Raw genomic sequence first — 13,766 nt, 5'->3', positions numbered from 1 at the left:
TTTAACAAATTAAACTATGTAGAAAATGATAAATTTTTGTACTTGTCTAATAGAAGAAATACATGACTTTTATATACTCATTAAAATTTAGAAGATAATAAATTCTCTTAGTAAATTAATTTATATATGTGTGTGTATAGAGGTTTGTCTTAACTATGTCTTAACTAATAAATTAACATCACAACTTGGCCCCCCCAAACCAAAATTTCTGGCTCCGCCCCTGATCATTGTGGCGCTGGACGACAAAACTGGAAGTCGCCGGTGTGATGGAGAATGCTGCTGGTGATGGAGGCTGACGACGACATTGATTTCTTGTGGACTTGATTTGCTTGTGTGGGTTGTGGTTGGCTATTGTGTTGGTACTGTGGTCTGATGGGATGAGAAACACGGAAGGAAGTTTTTTTTTTTCTTTTTTTGAATGAATCGATTTAGCTCTGACACCAATTTGATGCAGGACAAAAATAAAGGAACAAGAACATTAAATGATAAACCTAAGAATTAGCACTTAGGTCACTTGGAATAGACACCAAGCTAAACTCTCAAGAATTAGCACCTAAGGACCCTTAGGAATCAACACCTAAGCTATGTTGCACGGATGCCGACATGGGTATAACAAACTCGATTTTCGATTGCTAAATTGAGTACAATAAACTTGATTTTAATATCATGCGGCATTTGATGTGGAAATTTGTCCACGTAGACAATGAACTCGAGTCAAACAGACTCGAGTTCAAAACTTTCTCCAGATGTCGTCCCACTTTCCAACTCCTCAACTTCCCAACTCCCCAAGCTTCCTCCTACAAAAAAAAAAAAAAAACAAAAAAAAACAAAAAAAGACAAAACAACAAAATCAGAAACCCTAGAGAGTGAAAATTGAAGAAGAGATGGTGAAAGAAGAGAGTTACGGCAAATTGCTTGGGGTCAGGCCAAGCTTGCTTGGTGAATTTCTTGATGGCGATCTAGCAGCGTAGGTTGTGGTTTTGGAGGTGGCCTTTATAGACGACATTGGGGGCTTTCTCGTCGCTTTGGAAGACGATGTAGTCGGAGCTGAAGTTGTTGGTGGCGGCTCTGAGGTCGGAGAGTGAGAACTTGGAGAAGCTAGGCACACCAGACACAGTAGAGACGACGGCGTTGGTGTCGTTGAGCAGCGGAGTAGCGGAATGATTGTAGAGGTTATTGTTGTTGTCGTTATTGTAAAATCTACAAAACTTTCAATTAGTTTGTTGGAAAATCGTTATTGTTATCGGAATGACTCGAGTTTGTTGATTTCGCCTGAAGCTTTCGCCGCCTAGGTTTGGTTAGAATCGGCGCCTGGGTTACTGGGTTTTGCATTGTTGCTTCTTTCTTCTTCATTGTTCATCTCTATGTTTTGATCTCTGGTTGTTGATCTCTGCGTATTGATCACTGGGTTTAGGTGGTACTAAATCGAGTCCATAAGACTCGATTTCTATATGACATAATCGAGTCTGTTTGACTCAAGTTCGGAGCCTACGTGGACCAAGTGTCCACCTCAGCTAAAAATCGAGTTTATTGTACTCGATTTAGCAATCCAAAATCGAGTTTGTTACACTTGAGTTGTTAGATACCTAAATAGTTTCAAAACTATACTAACTAACAAAATAGTTTGGCTTTTATAGTTATTTTAAAAAACAATCTCACAAAAAGAGAGAGAAAACGATACCTGAAGATGGAGAGAGAAATAGCAAAGGGAGAGTGAGGCTTGGTGGTCGTCGATCTACGAAGATCGCAGATTGCCAGAGATGAGAGATAGAGAGAGAGCTATGAAGGACTAAAGGAGTGTGTTGTGTGTGTGAGGCGTTGGTGTGACTATGAGATTGTGAGAACCCAGATAGAGGCAAGTAGAAAATTTTAGCCTTTTAGGGCTTTAGTCAAACAAGATCAACGGTAAGTGTGTCTCTAAATGTCAAAATCCAGACTTTTCCTTGTTTTTTTGTTTTGTTTTGTTTTGATTTGCCATGTCCTTCGAGTCAACCCCATGTCAGAGCTGTTTCGGAATTTCAAAAATAATAAAATAAAATAAAAGACACACGCTGGGTACGGGTTTTGGGTGTGTCTTACCAGTACCATGTCCGACACGACACGTGTCGGACATGGTACTGGGCCAAAATTGGCATGTTCGTGCAACACAACACTTAAGGCATTAGGAGTCAGCATCTAACAACCGGAAAAATATCTAATTTGAATTTTCATTAATCAAATCTATTCCAAAATGCAAATAAATGAGTCTCTATGGCTAGAGATAAAGATAACAACATACCAAAATTAATCTTAACCGAACTCAAATACTAATACTTATCTAATCTCAAACATAAACAAAGTAATCCTCAACAAAACCAACTACATAAGAAATCCAATCTAATTAGGTGTACTGTCCTCATCTCTCTCTCTCTCTCTCTCTAAAATATATACACACACTAACAGCTATCATTACTTGGGAGAATGTAGATGTTTCAGTTAAATTGATCAATACAAGATGTGTTGTCCACAGGAGTAGACATGTCCAATGATCACATCATATATTGGTTATACTTCATAAGCGGCCTTTAGCTGGTCTCAATTAACTCTACTACATCTAAAGAAACCAAAAAAAAAAGAAAAAAGAGAATTCCATGATACGGGTTGGTTGCCGACTAACATCCAGTAAGAATTCAATGAGGGTCATTATCATTCTGTAAGTTCAAGTAAAATTATGTTCATTAGTATATTCGAGCATAAACATACCTTGAGGGATGCTGGTCATCTCCCAAACCTTTTTCAACAATAGCCATTGCCCCAAGGTCTGAAAGTCTTTTGTCAAGCTTCTTAGAAACAAATTGCAGCAATTAAGATACAAGATAAATTCCTCTACTAAATTATTATTTAAATAACATTTATAACCACACAACGGAGACATAATTTGCAGAACAAAATTCAGGAAATTTTAGCACTAGACATAAAATCAAACAAACAAGTTAATTATAAATTTAGGGATGGCCATGGGTAGGGTATGGGTATACCCGACCCATACCCTATCCGAAAAGTTTGCCCATGGATACCCGAATATCAATACCCGTTAGTATCCATACCCGAATCTTACCCGGATTTATTATCCATGGATATCCATACCCTACCCGAAACCCATTTAATTTTTTTTTTTAATCCAAAACATTTTAACTTAAAAACTAACCAATAGCTTTATCTTAAAAAAAAAAAAAAAACTAATCAATAAAAAAATTTTAAAAACCCAACCAAACAAAAATTAGAACCAAAAAAAAAAAAAAATACAGAGCACGCACCTATCTTTTTTTATGAGAGAAATTTTAGTCTTTTTTTCTATTTCTTTTTTTCCTCCTCCATTTCACTCATTCTCTCTTTTTCAAAAACAAAACTCTCACCTCTCTCTCTCTCAATCTCTCGCCCATCATCCTCCTCGTCAAGCTTCTACTGCAAATCACAAAAACCCAATATAGAAAAAATTAATAGTCCAACTGAACTAAAGGTCAATTTTTTTTTAAAAAAATTTTTAAAAGCAAATCTTTCAGCTTGTCTTTAATTGCTGGGAAAAATGCAAAAAATACATAAGATTCAATGATTTCATTTCATTATCTTAGCAACCAAATAGAGGATAAAGCAAGATTTCGTCAAATGAAAACCAAAATTAAAAATCTCCACAAGCTCTACTCGGATTCTAGTCCAAAATTATCGATTTCTCGCGACTCGCCGAGTCGATGGCCAATTTCGTCTAGGCCAACACCAAGCTTACCGTCGGTCCGATTCACCGGCCTCCGTTCCTCTCCACCAGGCAAATCGTGGTCGTGACCCTGATTTGGATCCCCTTTGTGATCAAGAAGATCGTGAAAGGCAAGACCTTGCTTCACAATCCGAAGCTCTGGCTCGCCGATTTGGAGATGGAGAAGACCACCGTAGGGGTGGTGCTGGTGATCGGAGTGATGAGTTCAAGGTACTGGTGAGGATGGAGGCTCAAGTGAGAGAGAGAGAGAGAGAGAGAGAGAGAGTGTGTGTGTGTGTGTGTGTGTGTGAGAGTGAAAGTGAGAGAGTTAGGTTTTTTTTAATTTTTTATATATATATATATATATGTGGGTCGGGTATGGATAATATCCATACCCTATTCGAACTATTCGGGTAATATCCATACCCTACCCAATTAAGTTTTACCCATGAAGAATTGGGTATTATCCAAAACATTTGGATCGAGTAGGGTAGGATATCCATTACCCAATGGGTATGGCCGTCCCTAATTATAATGATCTAACGAAGATAATAAAAGACATTTTTTTATATGAATAGTAAAATATATATTGCTGTTATATGAACAAACCATTAAGCTTGCAAACCATGGAGAAATATAAATAAATCTTTCTATCAAGATGGTAAAAAAAGATAGAGGCTCAAATACTAAGCCCTTCATGTGGCATGCTTGGATATGAAATTTCTACTCTTTGATGCTCATAGATTTCAGATGGAAAAATCAAAACCTTCCATTTAGCAGTTGGCTCTCAACATCAATATATGAGCTCTCAATTGGAGTGAAGGAAATGGGAAAAAGCAAAAACGAAGAGAAAGAGGTTATAAAGTAAATACACATATATACACATATAGGTCTATTAATACACTGCAGAAGAGGGGAGATTAAAAAAACTTCACAATTTTTATACCATGGTGATTGATAACTTAAATTGCATAACAAACCCACAGATGTCAACCTTTATCTATATTCTAAATAATAAATAAAACTCTAGAAATTATTACATTATATTTCTGATAACCAGAATCACCCAAACCAAACACAGCATAGCGAACACCTTCCAGCCAATGCTTACTTAAATTTCTTTGCAGAAGAAACTTCCAAAAGACCTACATAAAAATGAAGGGAGATCAGAAGAAAAGGAAAAGGAGAGGGTTGGCCCAAATATAGAGGTTTTGGCCTCTTCCAAAAGAGAAACAATAATATTCATAGTAACTCCATACCAACCTTCATGGGATCTGGTGTATCTCCCTGGCCTGTGGTAGAAACAACAAAAATTATAGTGTCTTCATGAGGTAAGGAACTCTGAGACAATTAACAAGTAATATGCCAATAATAAATGCATTCAAGACATCATAGGAAGTACCATGATGATTTATTAACAGAAGGCACGGGTTTTCATTACTTAGTAGTAGAAAATTATACAGATCACTTGTAACAGTCAGCACTAAGAATTCAGGAAAGGCACAAATGATTCTCCTTTTAGGAAAAAGGAAAGGAAAAAACCCTGAGAAATCTCCTTTGGAACTCCACCAAAATGTCAAAACATCATGCACAAGGTGAAATACTACAAATCCTTACTCAATACTCCTCCACGAGATGACTACATTATAACCCTCAATACAATGCATGTCATCTCTCTCTAAGGCCAACCAAGAGGGCTACAATCTCAGCTCAATCTGAACAGAAGAGGAGAGCTAGGTTTGTGATTATACTTTGAAGCAATATGCAAACAAGGATTGAATATTAGACTCCTTTACTAACAAGTTGAACAACCAGATGTCAATGCATAATATAAAACTGTATAAGGCTTCTCCATTAAGGTAAGATGCTTAAGGTTGGGTCCTCAATGATCTCATGGTTTTCATATTTGGCTGGAAATGATTTCTAGCCTTTCTAGACTTCAATATTCAGACAACAGGGAGTAGATCCCTGAGCTATAGAGAGTCTTTAATTCTATAGGATTCTGTTAACATTTCATTCCCCTTAATGAGGATTATTCTTTGGATGTAATTTGTGCGCTGTTTGAAAATAGAAGAATCATTTTTTTCAAGTAACAAAATTTTATTAGAAGAAAAAAACAATTTCCAGTACACCAAAAGTGTGCTTAGAGAGCAACAGCATTAAGAAAAGGTACAACAATCAATCAAATCGAACAAAGTAGAATAAGAATGGCTGGGTAAAGCAGCCGTCCAATCAAACAAAACACGTAAAGAATCATACTCAACTTCGTTGCAGTCCTCTCGAAGCCTTCAAATGCTGTAGGATTACATTCCCTCTAGAGAATCCACATAAGGAACAAAGGTGCTGCAATCCAGACTGCACTGTCTAGCATATCTCCCCTTCCAGCACGTCGCCAAACACCAAAGGACTCTGTGCAGCATAACCCACTGCACCCCGAATAAACAAAACAGAAGGGACCAGAACTCACTAGCGCACTCACAATATAGCAATAGATGATCAACCATCTCCCCAAACTTCTTTGTTTTTTTTTTTTTTTTTTTTTTTTGATAGGTAATTGAAGATTTATTGCATAAAAAGGACATCATGTTCACGATGGCGAATACTTTGAACTTAAAATAGATACAAGTAACTCAAGAAGAGATACAAACAGAAAGGAGAAAATCAAAAATAGAAATACATTGTATAAAACCCCAAATTCTACCCCACTAAAATAAAGTCCCAACTCTTTCTTTAAAAATTAAAAATAAATAAAGTCCCAACTAGTATAGGCTTCAAAAGATCTACAGACCTCACAATATCTTCAAAAGTATGATTATTACGTTCCTGCAAAATTAACCACATAAGACAAGCTGGAACCATATTCCAAATATTAGAGAAATGCTTCCTCAGCCAATTCCACCAACCAAAAAGAAGGGAGGCTATTGCCTTCGACATCACCCATTGGATCCCAAATATAAAATAAAAAATAAAAAAAACTTCACTCCACAAAACATAAATCTCGAGTCCCCTATCCCTATCCATGTGTTGTTCCTCTTATGGTCTTGTTCGTGACTTTTGAAAACTTTCTGTGAGGTTCAATTGCTCTATCAAAAGCCAGACGTGGGTAAAAAACTCCCCACCTTTTCTCAGTTGCTGAGCATGATTATTTCCTTGACAAAGGGTTGCAACATAAGCCAGGTTCTCAACCCAAAACTTACTCAAGATCTCCCACTTTCCATCCATTGGATTTAGTTTGTTTGCAAGTAAAACTGCTAAAGATAATAGATCTTCTGTCAACAAATAATTGTCTACCTTATCGCTTGAAGTTTCATATTCTGAGATCAACATTGCACAAGCGTCGAGTTTAGGCAGTTTGGTGAGCTTTTTCTCTTGAAAAAAATTCTTAACCCATTCACAAGTGCTTTCAAAACTGAGTATCGCATTTCCTGTTGATAAAACGAAAGGACACATCACAAGAATATACATCATATAATCTGATATATCCTTGCTCACTTCTCGATGAAAATTATTTATAGATTCGTTTGCACTAGTGTGTGTGTAAAAGCAAAGATCTGTAGCAATGTGCCAGATTATAATTCTTTGGTAAATTTCCACATTTATAGATCCATTATATGTTATGTATTGGTCATAATCTTCGGAAAACCCTTCTCTATTGGAACTTAATTTTTCCCTGAAAGTGTTGTACACCAAATCTTTCAAGTCTACAGAGATTTGCTTATGGGTTCTATAAAAGAGCATCTGTAGTTCTCTATTTAGTTTTGGCAGAATGTGATTGAAGATCCACTCTCTCCACCTAGCAAAATGTTTTGGGGTTCCATCGTCAACCTCAGGCTTATAATCTTTGAGGCAAAAGCTAAGTAGATTTAGTTGAGCCACTGAATTAGACCACCTTTGTTTGTTAGTCATCAGTTTATCATAACGGTTTATTATCGGAGCAAAGAGTTTCTTAAGAAGCTTCCTTAACCCTTTAAGATGTGGCCAAGGCCAATCAGAGGCACTCAGTAAAATGACAGCATATAGCTCTATAAGAATAGCTCCAACCATCAATACGTAAGTAATAATCAAATCTGTCTGTGACAAGTGCTTGTGCCTTTCTTTTAAAAGGAAAAGCACAGACACAAAAAGGATGGAAGTAAAAGAGAAGAAACGGAAGATGAAACCCCAAGCTGTAAAAAACAAAGGAGCCTTGGTGTAGAAAACATCATAGGCATATCCGAGTTCAACCTCAATCACCTTCCAAGTGTTTTGAGAATCAAGAGAAGCTGAGACACTATCAACCAAAAACCGATGAAGAAAGGGGACCCTCTGATTTAGAAAGAGACGTCTAAAAATTTCAAACAGCCGAACTGCCTCTGTTCGTATGGGTCTAATATCGTCCACATCAGGACAAACTATATTCTCTCGATAACGTTTTTGATAATTCTCACGATTTGAGAGGTATACATCTGCTTGTTCCGCAAGTAATCTACGTTTCTCTGGGCTTGCAATGGAGCGTTATTTACTAATTGCATCACCCATATCCTTTCGGCATACTTAATAAACCCAGCAAGAAGCATTGGAATAGTAAGAAATGACAACCAATTCCCCTTCCAAGACAAGTAAAAGATGTAGAGTGCCACTCCTAATTGAACAATTAGTCCAAGCAAGTGCCTTAACCATAATTCATTGTCTTGTACTGCGTAAGCTGTAACTGTGTCTTGTCCGCCAAGATGCAACAATAGAAATGGTGCCCAGAATGTTGTGAGCTCATTTTGTAATTGGCAATCATTGCCATCACAAGAATTTCCTTGATTATTGGAAATGACACCTAGCGCAATAGTTGTCACTGAATCAGCACCTAGATATGAAAACCAGATAATGATCCTTATCCAAGTTTTAACACTATATCTTCTCCGACTGCCCAAGAGAAGAAGAGACAGTTGTAAGGTGAGACTCACAAGAACCAACACTCGTAGCTCCCAATAATTCCATAGTTTCTGCACAAGGTCTGGAAACACTTGAATAAGCCTTCGCATCTCCAAGAAAACCCCACTGCTAAAGACTTAAACCAAAATTTAAACAAAAATAAATAATTATATGTTGGCAAGAACAATTCATTAACTAGAATTTATTTAGCATATGCCTCTTCACCAAAGTTATCAAATATGGAAATGGAAAAGATACAAAAAAAAAAAAAAAAAATACTGAATAAGTTTTTCTAATACGAGTATATATCTATATATATATATATATATATATATATATATATATGTGTGTGTGTGTGTGTGTGTGTGTGCGCGCGCACGCGCGCGCGCTACTTTAAATAATTAAATTATCGTGGGTTTAAAATTTTAAATCAATATATTATGGCAGACAAATCACTCCCTAAAAGGTACCTAATATACTTTGTATTGTTTCTGTCTATTCAGTTTCTTCCATCAATTTGTAATTAATACCTAGGTAATTTTAAATGTTAGTGCTTACAGTCTAATTTTCTGATCATTTGTTCGAGCTTGCTGAACTAATTGTCTTATCTTTTTTAGTCTAAATATAATTTGCATTTTTTTTTTCATAATTCAACATCTACAGCCATGGGGATAGGGAAGATTTGAATACTGGTTCTCCTAGACAATACCATTGAATCATCAGCATTTATTTTTTCTTATTTATATATAATTTATATTTATATCATATCTATTTTTTTGTTTACATTATAAACATACCTGTTAGCACCATCTTCGTTCAGCCTCTGAGTCTTCTGGTTGCAAGCCTACCTTTCTTGGATAAGAGTTTTTTGGACAAGGGTGAAGTATGAATAATTTGCATTGCTCAAATATTTATTCAAAAGAAATGGTGAAAGTAACATAACTATTCATTAAAAAACAAACAAACAAACAAATGGTTAAAACAAATTACTTCCTTGCATGTTGAAAAAAAGCTTATAAAAGTATTGATCGGTTGCCTTGGTTAGTGGTCTATTCAAAAAGAAAAGAAATATAAAAGTGATAGTATCATTCTTTATAATAAAAAAAATAAGAAGAAGAAGAAATTATTAAAGTTTTTGATTCCTTTCTTGTTGCTAGTTGCTACTAAGGTTGAAAAGCGTTCGTGTAACCCCACCAAGGCATCAACTAGGGAAAGCCAAAAATAATTGGCCGCTTTGCTTAGCCACACAGATTTGGAACACTGTAGGAGAAAGCATTTGTGGTTGAGGACCAGGGAACTCTTCTGCAGGTCACTCATGAAAGTGGGCAAAAATATAGCTGCCTCGATCAATGGTTTATTCAAAAAGATGAGTCTAACCATGATGGCTTGGCATAACAAAGCTGAGATCCAAAATCAGCGACCCCATGTGGTGAGTCGAGCCTAGCAATCCTCCATGAGATTCAAACATCTGCACTATACTCAAAAGGACTAGTCACAATTGAGGTTCCTTGTAGTTGTTAATAAAGCCCAGATCTACCTAGTAAATACCCAATGTGAGACTCATCACAAACCCACACACATCACACAATCAATCAAATTGGGGCATCACAATCTCCCCCACTTAAATCCCTAACGTCTTCGTTAGGGCCCACTTTGTGAGGTAGTGTCTCTAAGCCCACACGGAGTTACCGGGCTGGCTCTGATACCATATATATTGTCATGCCTCGAACCCAAGTAAGAGCTAGGCACGTGACAACAGCCACACACTTATAAAGTTTACACCCTACAAGTGTGTAAGGCCCTCTTAACAATTAAAGAATTATCCTCAAAGAAAATTTCATCAATAGATTTAAAAATATCCTAAATAATGCAATTCTCAAAAGATTTCCAAATGATAATCTTCCAACATCAAAATAAAAATAACTAAATCCTTTAAATCTAAAGGTCTACACAAATGGTAATCTTAAACATAAAAGTTCAAATCTTATTCCATTGATTTCCTAAACTTCACTCATGCGCACATCCCAGCGGAAGCCCAAACATATGCTACTCTTCCTAATCAAAATCTGAAAGGAGAAAGAAGGGGGTAAGTTGACAACTCAACAAGTAACCAAAATCCTAATAAGTTCTATTCAGCAATAAATTTGTAAAGTAATAAGAAGTAATATGAATCTTCAAATGTAATAATATGCTATGGGTTTTCAAAAATAACTAAAGAAGCTTCATAATCTTAAAATATACGTTGCAAATAGATCACATTCTTTAATCTTACAATTATATAATGGATGGTTTAGAAAGTAGTTAATTTTTCATATATCAAAAGTTGTAACTTACAATAAGTTCCAAAAATACATAAGCAGTTTTAATAACTCAAAACAGTTAAATATTCAAACGTAATTCATATTCTTAATGATCTTATGACTATACTCACACTATATCCCTGTGACTGGGTATCAAAGTACCAATGAATAACCTCCATTGGAGTACCAATGAATAACCTCCACTGGTTGGGTATCAGAATACCAATGAATAACCCCCATTGGTTGGGTATCAAAGTTCCAATGAATAACCCTTATTGAATTACCAATGAATAACCCTCATTGGATTACCAATGAATAACCCCCATTAGCTTGGGTATTAGAGTACCAATGAATAACCCACATTAGTTTGGCTGTCAGAATCAATTCATAGTCAGATTGTCCATAATTATAGATATGAAATCATAGTTTCTAACAAAAAATATATCTTATTCAAACTATGATTTCATATATATATTTTTTGTTAGAAACTATGATTTCACACACACACACACACACACACACGCTCTGTTGTGATAAGCATTGCTGGAAATGGTAGATTTTAGGTGTGATGGGGTCAACTTTCTGCACAGTTGGGTTGTTAAGAAACTGTGCCCGAAATGATGGAATTGGGGAAAAAAAAAGTCTAATAAGCATGGGTTTTTAGGTCTGACAAGTTTAAAAAAAAAATGATGAAATGAAGAGGAAGAAAGCTGTAAAGTGTAGCACACGTCCTTGTCAAGTGAGACATAGTACTACTACTAGGTGTTAGCCTTATCTTTTAAGGCATAGATGGTGGCAGAATATATATATATATATATAAAGAAAAAATATATATTATGATTAGGGGAATTTTGGTGTAAGCTCAGAGACACTACTCCACAAAGTGGGCCTTAACGAGGACGTTAGGGATTTAAGTGGAAGAGATTGTAACGCCCCAATTTGATTGATTGTGTGATGTGTGCGGGTGTGTGATGAGTCCCACATCGGGTATTTACTGGGTAGATCTGGACTTCATTAACGACTGCAAGGAGCCTCAATTGTAACTAGTCCTTTTGAGGTATAGCGCAGATGCAACTAGCGTTTTTCCTTGTGTCATTACATGAAGGGAGGCTGTGAAGAACGAATTTTGGTAGAGAAAACCTTGTATTTTCCTTTCTCTAATGGCAGCCTAAACTCTTTGCTAGGGCTAGGGGTTATATTTCTTCTATACGGTATGAATATTTAATGTGATTCTTTCTAGGATTTTATCAACAACATATTTGATTGTTCAATTAGATTTCTTTTGATGTATTAGTTCTTTCATGTTTTCAATAAGTTCAATAATGTTTTTCTTGTTGTTTAGATGAATTTCTAATAGTTTCAAATAGAAATAAGGTTTTAAAGTGAATGAGTTTTTTCTGAAAACTTTTCTAACCGCATTATAAATCGAGTTTATCATACGTTCTTGAATTGTCTCAGTTCAACTAAATCATAAGTTTTTAATTGTATAAGAATAATCAATTATGAAATATATATTTTCTTAGATCACAAAGAATCTCGTATCGATATAGGGAAACACCCCGATGCCCTGGTATTTACATTATTGACTTAAATCGGTTTTATTATTATTCTTGTTAACAATCACCAAGAAAAAGTACTTTTCTTCTTCACCCAAATTGCTATTTGATTATATTGTCTTTGAATTTACCTTGCTCCTTGTGGTTCGACCTCGATATTTCGAGAATTACATTGCTACGATCTCCTGCACTTGGGAGTGAACAAGCAGGTTCGGAGGCGATTATCCCCTTAGAAATAAGATTCACGACAATGAGAATCAATCAATTTGATGATAATGGGAATGAACAGCTACTCTCTGCCAATCTAGACTTGATTGAAGAAAGGAGGGAAATTGCCATCGCCAAGTTAGCTCATTATCACCAAAAGCTTAGACAAATAAAGGCATCAAGGCAAGAGTATTTGTACTTGGGGACCTAGTCCTGAGGAAGGTTGTAGGAAATATGAAGAATCCCACATGGGGGAAGTTAGACCCCAACTGGGAAGGGCCCTATCGGGTTACATCAGTGGCAGGAACTAGAGCTTATCGCCTAGAAGACTTGGACTAAAACTCACTTCCCCGGTCATGGAATGTAAATAACCTACGTAGATATTATTCTTAATAAAGAAACCTGATGTTATTCATGCTTTGTGTATGGTGTAAATTTATGTTGTCTAGGTGTGTTATTACTAATCCTAGGCTTACCAAGATCCAAAACCAAACTCGGAACATAAAAGGTCTCCTCTTATACTAAAGGTTAAACAGAACCTTGGCTAGGTTCGACTCCTTGGATCATCTGTCTTAGGTAAATTAGCTTTAAAAGTAATCTATGGGTTAAACAGAACCTCGGCTAAGTTCAAATCCTCAGGTCACCTGCCTTGGGTAAATTAGCTCTTAAAGTAATCTAAGGGCTAAACAGAACCTCAGTTAGGTTTGACTCCTCGAGTCACCTTCCTTGGGTAAATTAGTTCTAAAAATAATTTAAGGGTTAAACAGAATATTGACTAGGTTTGATTTCTCAGGTCACTTGCTTTAGGTAAATTAGCTCTAAAAATAATTTTAGGGTTAAACAGAACCTCAGTTAGGTTCAACTCATCCAGTCACCTGAAGGAAAAATTCTGGTTTTGCATCTCATGCAAAACCCACAGCAGAAGCAACGAACAAGGATCTATTTCATTCATGGTTGATAACGTGCACTATGTAAATTTCAGAATTTAAGAACAAGATAGCGTACCTTGGTGTGGAGAAATTCAAAACAAAGATTAGAAGCACTTGGGAACACTTTTAATCTTCACTC

The 13,766-nt window shown here is 36.0% G+C and overlaps 1 protein-coding gene across 1 annotated transcript; it reads right to left on the bottom strand.

Moving 5' to 3' along the window:
- Positions 1–3,677: 3,677 nt before the first annotated feature.
- On the bottom strand, positions 3,678–9,445 carry LOC142628696 (uncharacterized). Its single transcript, XM_075802745.1, has 8 exons — positions 9,433–9,445; positions 8,264–8,771; positions 6,850–8,210; positions 6,519–6,579; positions 6,087–6,156; positions 4,994–5,071; positions 4,771–4,875; positions 3,678–3,935 (listed from the first exon to the last, which is right to left on the bottom strand). Exons 1-8 carry the CDS (start codon positions 9,443–9,445, stop codon positions 3,678–3,680), a joined length of 2,454 nt encoding a protein of 817 aa, XP_075658860.1.
- Between the last annotated feature and the right edge of the window lie 4,321 nt (positions 9,446–13,766).

The sequence above is a fragment of the Castanea sativa genome, chromosome 1 (assembly GCF_040712315.1).
Source record: "Castanea sativa cultivar Marrone di Chiusa Pesio chromosome 1, ASM4071231v1".
Classification (NCBI taxonomy): Eukaryota; Viridiplantae; Streptophyta; class Magnoliopsida; order Fagales; family Fagaceae; genus Castanea; species Castanea sativa.
Note: the sequence above shows the minus strand (reverse complement) of the source record. Positions and strands in the feature narration are given on the sequence as shown.